The sequence below is a fragment of the Notothenia rossii genome, assembly GCF_949606895.1.
Source record: "Notothenia rossii genome assembly, chromosome: 6".
In the NCBI taxonomy this organism is placed as follows: Eukaryota; Metazoa; Chordata; class Actinopteri; order Perciformes; family Nototheniidae; genus Notothenia; species Notothenia rossii.
In genome coordinates this window covers 7,877,316-7,888,168 of record NC_136909.1, presented here as the reverse complement: position 1 = coordinate 7,888,168, position 10,853 = coordinate 7,877,316, and the positions used below count along the sequence as shown (strand labels likewise).

The 10,853-nt window shown below is 42.4% G+C and overlaps 1 protein-coding gene across 1 annotated transcript in view; it reads right to left on the bottom strand.

Annotated features, from left to right (window-relative positions):
- Nucleotides 1-244: 244 nt before the first annotated feature.
- Nucleotides 245-10,853, bottom strand: part of txnrd2.2 (thioredoxin reductase 2, tandem duplicate 2) — a 38,731-nt gene continuing 28,122 nt past the window's right edge. Inside the window, exons 12-17 of the mRNA XM_079688051.1 lie at nt 9,723-9,859; nt 7,698-7,793; nt 6,974-7,066; nt 4,788-4,859; nt 3,679-3,776; nt 245-2,530 (exon numbers count right to left, since the gene is read on the bottom strand). Of these exons, the coding sequence (XP_079544177.1) occupies nt 2,407-2,530; nt 3,679-3,776; nt 4,788-4,859; nt 6,974-7,066; nt 7,698-7,793; nt 9,723-9,859 (620 nt within the window). The 3' untranslated portion in view covers nt 245-2,406. The remainder of the gene's footprint in view (nt 2,531-3,678; nt 3,777-4,787; nt 4,860-6,973; nt 7,067-7,697; nt 7,794-9,722; nt 9,860-10,853) is intronic.

Genomic DNA, 10,853 nt, shown 5'->3' with positions numbered 1-10,853 from the left:
GTTCAAACTGATTAGCCAGAGCTAACATTGATAAAAGTGTGAGCTAAATGACATTTTATTTACGTTAATCTTCGAAAAAACGATTCCTTTAAGTACATTTTTAATCTTAGCATATATCTTAGGAACTGAAAACAGCACATTGACAAATTATTTTACACACACGTGCTGTATGTCTATGTGTAAACGTACACATTCATTAGCATAAACACAATTCAGATGCACGCCATTAAAACAAAACACTCAATCAGTGGACATCATGACTTTAATAGACACTCTGCATTCCATAACATTCCATATGATCTTACATATACATGATACATACTAAAAGCTTTAATGGAAAATTACACATAACTATTTACAACTAGTTAAGATGGCGGTCGTGTGACATCAGGCCTGCACTCCCCAGGTTTGGGTTTTAGTGCAGGCCATCATTAGCTGGCCGCCCTGAAAGTTGAACCCTGACCCCCCCCCCCCCCATGGTGCACAGCGGAGGCTAACTGCTCATATCTCGGACCTGGAGTGACTACAATGACAAATATCATTCAAAGAAGACAATATCATAAATAAAACTGGTTCATTTTGTGCGTGTGAGCAGGGACAAACTGAAACGTAGACTTTAATTAAATGAATTATGTCTTCCAAATGTCACATAACTGTATTAGGTTAGTTGAAAGCAATAATATTAAGTTGACTAATATTATTAATTTAAACGTAATATCATTACTTCCAACTAACCTAATAGAGTTATGTGAAGTCTGTTGACATAATACATTTCATTAAAGTCAACGGTTTCAGTTTTTTCCCTATACAGTGCGTCGAGCTGTGAGAAAACACAGAGGGGAAGTGGAGGGTAAAAAGCAAACAGACATTACAGTTACTCCGATGGCCTCGATCACTTCCCTCGTGTTGCCTGTGCCCACCCCAGGGTCTCTGAAGTGGCTCGTTAAGCACGGGAACACAGACTCAATTACCCTGGGCAAACACGCTGCTACCGCTCCGTCTTGTGTTGGTTGGCTCCGTCCTTCCCATAGGCACCATCTCCCCCCCCCCCCCCCCCTCCACTCCGAGTGATAGAGTCAAGCTGTTCCTGCTGAGCGGAGGTCAGGGTCCTTCAGTCAGCACCTCGGCCCTGAACAGAGCACACAGGAATCCCCCCAAAAACCTCTCCTCCCTCCCCAGCTCTCTCTCCTCTGGCCCAAGTAAACCTGGTACCTCTCCCTCTCTCCTGTTCCTCCTCTCTCCATCTCCTGGCACACTGTCACTCCCCTCATCGAAATCATTAATCAGCCCGGGCAGATTAGACTTCAAATACAAATAAACGACGCCCCTCGGCGGCCTCCTCGATTTCTGCAGCAACCCACGTTATTGACAGCCCTCCCCCTCCTCCTCATTCTACTTAATAAACCCAAGATGTCATGCGTATCCATCAGGTTCAACATTTGTGCAAACAGCGGGGGCCTATTACTGCTTTATTGATATAAACAACTCGCCTTATCTACGAGGGTGATGACTCGTTAGGCCCAACCTGCCATCCATGTAAATACACAACAGATAGCCCTTATCAGTTTGGCACCAATAAAGCCAGAGTGCTTTTCTCAAGAGATTAAAGGGATTAAATGTGCAACCTGAATGTATTCAGGCGTAAGGTTTATCCAGTTTCTACTGTCTTCCATTCCTGGTTGAGAAAAAAAGGGGAGGAATTGGAGGGCAACAGTGCCACCTTTGGGTGAGTGTGGGTAGTACAGAGCTCTGTTATCAACAGGTAGAGTTGACGAAGCTTTTGACAGCTCGTGTGTGTAGTCCCACTCTATTATGTTGTGTATAGGGACGGTGAAGGGCACTAGAGGAAAGGGGAGGAGTCTCAAGCCGTGGCTCCCTGACCAGGTCTGGGGCGTCTGAGTGACAGGCGGCCCAGCGACTGTTTGTGTGTGTCCATGGGAAATGGGGCGGGGTCGCTGCGGCCCTGGGGCCATCCATCAGTGTCATGGGGGGTGGGGTTGCGGGGGTGTATGGTATGTGTCACCTCCAAGACTAATGGACAGGAAGTACAGCCGGAGAAACAACAATATTTGCAGAATATATATTCAGAGGAAAACGTTAAGAGTTCGGTTCTCGTACGAGTTCAGCGCGGCTTTAATCCTGATTGATGAGAGTGTTTATTTTAAAGACACGGCTCTCACTAACCTGATCTATAACCCTCAGTAACACTTGTGCCATGGGATAATCATGGTGTTCACATGATGTGTTGGTGACACTAACCTGTGTTATGATCTGGCCTATGAGGAGACGCTGTTTCAGAGAGGGGAATGTGAACCATTCAAAAAGGAGGAAGAGGAAGAGGAGGAGAGAGGAGGCTAACGGAGGACCCTGTGAGCTCTTACTGTTCAGAAGCCGAGGAGCTTAACCTCAGCAGCCCGTTACCGTGGCGTCCAGACCGGACCGCTTGGTGATGTTGACCTTGGTGAGCTCCTCTGCGCAGGTCGGGTGGATGCCGACCGTCTGCAGCAGGTGGGAATATGTCGCTCCACACCTGAGACACACACACACACACACACACACACACACACACACACACACACACACACACACACACACACACACACACACACACACACACACACACACACACACACACACACACACACACACACACACACACACACACACACACACACACACACACACACACACACACACACACACACACACACACACACACACACACACACACACACACACACACACACAATATCTGTTTTCTTTACTGCACATATTTCATTCCATCCTATTTCAATGTAAATACTGCTTTATTTTATTTTTTACTATATGTTTTCTCATTTTTTTTTTTTACTACAGTGTTCTTAAAATAGTTCTCTATCTGTGGTTTTTAATTCTTGTTTTACTTTTATGTATGCACCATGACACCAAGTCAAATTCAAATAGTAATAAACCTGTTTCTGATTCTTATTGTAAAAAGTCTCATTGTTGTATTTTACAGACCAAAACAGGGCGTGTTCACTAAAACTGACACACAGGGGAGGGATTCATGTTGCTGTTAGCAACTGGGAAGACGGTTTCTGTGACAGTTGCATCAAAGCAGTTCATGTTTAATGAACACTTCTTGTAATCAGGTGTAATTCATTCTAGTAGTTCACAGATAAGAATGCCAGAAAATAGTGTGTTAGCTAAAACTGGTCCTGAAGACACACACAGTACTTTTGGGTGTTTAGTAAAGTTGACTGGGAGTGATAAATATTCAGGCAAATTCTGATCACAGAATATGTATCACAACTTTAAAAGTATTTTATATTACGAGAACAATTCTTGGAAAATGGCTACTTTATCTGCTCTCTCAGTGATGCACTTTAGACATCCCATTATACGGCGAAAACTAAGAGTTTCACATCAAATACTAAACTAAAACTAACTTAGAACTGTATTCTGATTTGGTGTCTTACATTTTAAAGTCTGATTTGTTGTTTTAAAGAAACTGAAATATGTCTCTTCGAGAATGCATGACTGTTGACGGAGAAGAAATCATCCAAAACCTAGATAAATATTCCATTCTGGAAATCTTGCTGACGAATAAATCAACTCAACACCATCATTACTTGGAGGGCTGTTCCATCGAGCCTTAAATGGATAAAACATGTCAAATCTAGGATGAGTTAAACTTACTGGAGGGCCAAAGCGAAGCCCTGTGTGACCTCTCCTGCGTTCGGACCGGTGAAGTGCAGACCCAGGATCTTCTGGTCTCCCCCCCGCTCACACACCACCTGAGGAGGAAAAACACTGAGTTAAAACAAGGAGCTGAAGTTTCATCTGCAAAATAACCAACGAGCAGGGACAGTAGGCGCTTTCCCACTTAGTTCATCAGAACTCTTTAGTTCTGATGAACTAAAGAGCCGATCGCGTTCACACTGGAATAAGTCCCTGAGGGAGGATTAGACAAATTAAGCCGCTGTCGTCACTTCTTCTTCTTCTTCTGCTGCTGCTTTGGGTTTACTGGCAGGCCGCAAAAATCTTCACGGCGTATACTGCCGCCCGAAGTCCCTGGCCGGAAGTCCCCGCAGCTCCCATGTTTTCTTTTGTGTTGCCATATGTTATTCTCTCTCCGTTGGTGCGCTGGGCAAATGCTAATGCTAATAATGCTAGCAAATAAAATGGCGGCCAAGTTTTACGGGGCGTGGTGCACCCAGCCAATCAGAAACGGGAACCTTTTTCTACCATGGAAGTACCTGTTCATTAGCAGGGACTAAAAAGGTTCTCATGAACTAAGTTCTAGTTCCGATTTTTTTTGGTGTGAACGCAACATTTCACGAACTATCGGAACTATACTGGGAAAAGTACTCTGGTGTGAAAGCGCCAGTAAATCCCAGAGCTGCCTAAAGGTTATGTTTTTTTTTTTTTTTAATAACGCACATTTCAGACACAAAGGCAATTCAAAGAGATCTTTACATGAGCATTAACACACAAACAAATGACAACTAGATAATCCATTAAACAGAGAAAACATAGTTAAAAATCAACATTTAAAAACAGTAGACACTACCAGAGGTGCAGAGTGTGACAAAGTGTAAAAATGACATAAGAGATAAGCAGAAATGCTTTTAGCCTCAAATGAAGAAAGAAATCCTCAAGGTTGGACACAGATGGACGAATAACTGTAATGTAATTGAGCCCTTCAAAGAGTTGTTCAAACCGGACTGCAGGAGTATATTATTTATATAGTGTATCAAATGTGAAAAATCCCCATCCCTGTAGTTTGGTGTGCAGTTTAACTTGACCTTTAAGTAACACTGGCTGGCATCGCGCTCTGCAACAGAGAACTCCAGAGGCTTGTAGAAAGCATGGTAGACCTGCAGACAGCAAAACAGAACATACATCATATTAACAGTAGAAATAGTATAGATTGTGTAATTGTGGTCTTTACATCTCCAACCAATTTCGCACATTATGAGAATGTTCAAAGGTAAACAATTATAGTTCTCAGCAGTCATGATCTCTTCTTGTGTATATTTAGCAAGGTAATGTATTCACTTTTTTAGGAGCCACTTAATAGATTATTGTGTCTTACTGTATATAGATTGAGACAACACTATTAAATACATCTAAGATTAGGTAGTAGTTATGGCAACAGATCTAGACAATTTTGAAAAAGTCCTAGGCTCCTCCAAACAATGTAACATACCATTTTCTAAGGACAAACAAACGTAAACTGTGCAAGAGAAATATCATTTGATTCAGCTCTGTCTTATGAACACGTATCCAAACCACTGTATCAGAATGAGAGCATCAATGCTTGCTCGTGACGGTGATTGATTCCTAACCCAACGACGAGTGTGAGGTGTGTGTTTTATTCTGTGTGAGGTGTGTGTGTGTGTTTAATTCTCCGCGTGGACGTGCCGACACAAGTTGTGAGGGCCGTGCAGCTGTCGGGGGCCGGTGCCGCGGCTCCTCCTCAGATCTTAGCTCCTGTCATCGCCCCACACACACACCTCCATCAGGCCTCCTGCTCGCCTGCCACTCACGGCCCAAACCGTTTATCCTCGGCCTCCTGCAGGTGTTGGCGAGCATCTGGCACAGCGCTCACGTACACAGGCTCCTGAGGTACGGAGCTGCTTGCTGTGGCCTTTGTGTGTGTCAATGTTTGTTTAGTGGTTATGGGACATTGTGTTTTTGATGCAGGTTGTGGCCACTAACACTGGCTTTGTAAATCTATTTGTGTATGTGTGGCATGCAGCCGAATAGCAAAAGGTCTAAACACATGATTTAATAAAGTAAAAGTTACACTTATGGATCAATGCTCAGCAGTTCTGTGTTGTTATATTAGAGGAAGTGGGCCATTTCTTAATAGAGACATATGTCATTCTACAGATTAGTAGATTCAACGTCACAATAAGTAAATTGAGAGCCTTAAAGTAGATACATAGTACCCTTTAACAAATATTTTTAAATACAATTAAAATATTCCACCAATCACTTATGTTGACTTTATAATATTAACCAATAAAAAAAGACGAAAAACCACATATCCCATCTCAACAACTATGAAAATATTTTTGTTTAAAGGTCCCAGGTCATGCTTTTCAGGTTATTGTTAGTGGACCCTCGTGCGCCGCGTTTGGGGGTGCGGGGGGGGTTAGGGTGCTAGTGGAGCCTCGCAGATGGGGGTGCTGCAGCCCCCTCAGCATCCCCCACTTCCCGCGTCCATTAGCCATGACTCGCTGTCTCGCAGACCCCACGCAGCAAGCAGGAAATGAACCCAGCTCACACTGTCCGCTCCAGCAGCGAGCCCCGCGACGTCCCGGCCCCCAGACCCCACGCAGCATTCTCATCTGTTTGTCCTTACTGGTGTCATTTTCTGGTTGCTAACAAACGCCATTGTAACACATAATCACTGATGTTCAGCTGTAACGGTGGTGATCTCATCAGAACAGAGTGGGCGAGCTGACCAATCAGAGCACAGTGGGCTCACAGGGAGGGGGGGGGGGGGGGGGCAGGAGCTCCAACAAGCCGTTTAGGACAGAGAGTGAATACACATACTATACAGAGATGCTGGATGGGAAACCAATGTGAGTTTGGAACATTTCACAATATAAATCTATTTTAGTAGACCTCAACAATGGAATTATGATCAGTAGAAATGGCCATGACATGGGACCTTTAATGTTTAAAAGAATGTCACCAAATTGTGGGCAATTATTAAAAGATGCTACATGCAATATGGACTTTTCTGGTGTGTAATTAAAATGTAATTGCTTTTATTACTATATCTTCTATATAGTAGTTAAAGTTGGAGTTCATTCATGTTCAAATGTAAATAAGTCAGAAGAAACTACCAGAATAAATCACATTTCTCTATTGCGTTTTAACTTGAAGTGTGGACATATTAAAGGATTTCATTCAAAATTCTACTAATTCATCCTGGAAGCACTCACAGTGGGAAATCTACTTTTCACAGCTATCTCACCTCGATGCCGTCTTTCCCATGCCTCTCCTCAGCCTCTTCCTCAGAGAGACCCACACAGCCGTACTCCAGGGGGGTGAACACTGTGGTGGCCACCTGACACACACACACACACACACACACACACACACACACACACACACACACACACACACACACACACACACACACACACACACACACACACACACACACACACACACACACACACACACACACACACACACACACACACACACACACACACACACACACACACACACACACACACACACACACAATAAAATGTTTTGTTTCAGACACTTTTCATGTCATGAAGATATGAATACGTTTTCTTTGTATTCCAATATTACAGAAGCAGCTAAAACATTTCTTCTGGAAACAATATAGTTCAAACCTATTATCTTCTTGACATCAAAACAATATCAATATAATTTGAGGGTCAGTCTTTAAAGAGTTCTATGTCACTGGGGAAAGGACATTTTGGAAAATGTTGATATGTTTATGTGATGACTCATCCTGAAGAGAGGCTGGATGTGTGGATACATCAGAGACTATTTAAACCACAAATAGCTAGTAATTGTAATTAAGCACAAAACAATAGGCTGACAAAGCCACAAAGATAACAAGGAAGGAAATCGTCAGTCTGAGTGAGTGTGTGTGTGTGTGTGTGTGTGTGAGTGTGTGTGTGTGTGTGTGTGCGTGTGTGTGTTTGTATGCTTCTCACATTGTCGTAGTTCATGAGTTCCGTGCCGTGACCGGCCAGTCTGCGGGCGAGAAGCTTTCCCGCCTTAACGGCCGTCGGGGTCAATTCAGGACGACCCTAAGAAAAGACACAAATCAATATACTTTCATTTATTTTGACCACAACCCATGAGATCTGGGTTTTGTTCTGACAAATGTGTTTACATTTCTTTAACTAACTGAAAACCATTTGGTCATCCGGTTTTATCTCAAACATTTCTGACAACATAATATACAGTAGAACTCATTGCCGAAATGCTAACACGGCAACGAGAGTCAACAACTGACATAAGTGCTTACTTTTACACCATCTAGTACTTAAAACAAATATCTGGCCTTTAATGTTCTGGATGTCAGCCAAAACAGACAAACACATAGATACATAGCCACACACTCTCACACACACACACACACACACACACACACACACACACACACACACACACACACACACACACACACACACACACACACACACACACACACACACACACACACACACACACACACACACACACACACACACACACACACACACACACACACACACACACACACACAATTGAATGGTGCAGGAAACAGTAGGGCTGCAGGGCAATTCTAAAGGCATGACTTAAAGCTGTTAAATTGCCACCCCACATCCTGTTGTCCAAAGCATCCTGCGCTCCTCTGCCTGAGTGTGATATCTGGTATTCCAGTAACTGTCATTCGTCATCGTAATGCATTTCTTGGCACTCTTCTTTGAGAGGAGAAAAATAACAAACCGGCGTGGACAAAGTGAGATATCAACCCCGCTGCTTTAAAAAAAAAAAAAAAAAAAAAAAAGGAGAAGCTTCCTCACTGCTTTGAAAAAGTTGATCGACATTTTGGGGTGAAGCACAACTGATCAAAGGGAGCTGTCAATCAAAAAGCGTGTGTGTCATGAGGCCTGGGAGGCAGGAAGGAAGCTCACAGCTGGTCGTGGTGAAAAAACAACATTTCATGCAGCAGGTATAACTAGTATTAACATGGCTGGTTCAGATCTGAGCACACAGTGGTACTGCCAAGAAACACATGACAGCAGCCTAAAAAAGCTTCACTGAATACTGTCTACTAACAGGTACTAGCTGCCTGGTGGTTAATGTGTCTTATGTGTACGCAACATTAAAAGTGTGTCATGTAAAACAAGATGCTAACGTCTCTATGTTATCACCTTGATCAACAGGGTTCCAGTTAAGTTTTCCGAAGTGGAAATGAGACTTTTGAAATGGCATTTGAAATTAAATGTAGCACCAATTGTTACGTACAGTAATATTTTTTGCTATACTGCATTTGAAAGGCATAACGTAAATCGAAATAAATAACAAATAGATGGATTGAATTATTTTGAGATTCCTAAAATCCTAATGTCTGAGCCTTTTTATGACTTTTGAAACATCGATTCCAGACAATTTTAAACCAACTAAGACTTTATTTTCAGATCTACTAATTCAATACCGTTTAAGACTTTGTAAGGATTCCATAAGAACTCTCCAACATTGATGGTTTTCTTTAAATCTGACATACTACACATCTTTATGACCGTAACTCATTTTAAGAACCAGGTGTTTTAGTGATAGCAAACAGATTTGAAGAAAAGGGAAAGCTAATATTACAGGAAGCGTGAAAATAGGCTAAACTCGGTCATATTGGTGGTTATTTATTCTGTTTTGAGTATGAGTTGTAGAAGAATTACATCCTTGACTCAAGGTTCAACAAAATCTACCAACTACAGTTTATTCGTTTGACTTCATAACATACACATTTCAGCATTCTCAGACATCATACACAATGTCTACTGAGCTGATGGGTGTTAGCTTGAATCCAAAATTCCTCACATAGGTAGACCAGGTGCTCAACAATGACAAGCATTTACAGAGAGTGTGAGGGATGTGGACATAACGTTTAAACTAATAATAACTAATAATTATGTGGAGTGTTTTCCAGGGCTGTTCCTGCTGTCAGTGTGGAGACTGTTGACATCACATACCTCCCCGATGTCACCGAAAGCGAAGATGTTTGGCACCGAGGTGGATTCATCAGCACCTACGATGATTTTCCCCGACTCCTTTTTGAGTTGGACGCCCAGCTTGTCCAGACCCAGAGCTTTGGTTTCAGGGGCTCTGCCTGAGGTCAAAGAAAGGAAACAACACAAGGAGAAGATTAGGTTACAAATTATGGAAATAGCTGTGTTGAAGAGGAGAGAGGCTATCGGCACAGTGTTCAGAAGACAGTCCCTTATTGCCAACAGAAAACTTTGTCCACGAATTATGGAAGTCATCGAAAGCCACCATTTTGTTAAACTCTGCAATGAATCCCCCAAACTCTCCATTCAGAAACCACTAAACAATAAAGAATTGACTCTCGATGGACTGTCTTATATGATGAGAATTCTTTCCAACTTTTGCTGGAACAAAAAGATGAACTGCCATCAAGTCTGATCATCAATTCATTGATCTGTTCTCCTTTTCACGACAAGAGTCTTCGGTCATGTTTAGCAAAAAAAAAAAAGGTCCCTAGCTTTATACTGTGAAAATGCTAACATTGGTTAAAGTGCACCTATCATGCTATTTTTAGGCAATAGCATAGGTCTCAGATATACAAATGTATAAAAAAACATGTCTATGAAGTGTTTTGCTCAAAATATCAAACAGATCACCCATTCTAGCCATGCCTCATATCCCTCTATTTCACTTCCCGTTTCAAAAGTGCTGATTTGGGGTATAAAGCTTTAAAAAAAAAAAAATGCTAAAAAAGGAGGGGGCTGAGCTCATGCGGGACCCGGCAGCTACTGTCTAAACTAAATACTGCAGTGATGAAACGCCATATCATGGATTATCAAGGATTCTCTCTGAAACAGTATGGAGCTCAAAGGCTTTCTCTCTTGCCGGTTATACCACAAGGTGACTTCCTTTCTACTTCCTGCTTCTTCACACACATGCTCTCCAGTACAGGTTAGCTCTGAGTGTTAGCGATGCTAATGTAAACACCGACCATATTACGTCCAAAACAGTCGGGCATTGTTTCTGATAGCAACTTTCTGATAGGGCCGTGGGTCCACATTTCAGATATTACGTCATATCGGACGCAAATCTGGATCAGCTCCGTTGTTCCCCCGTTT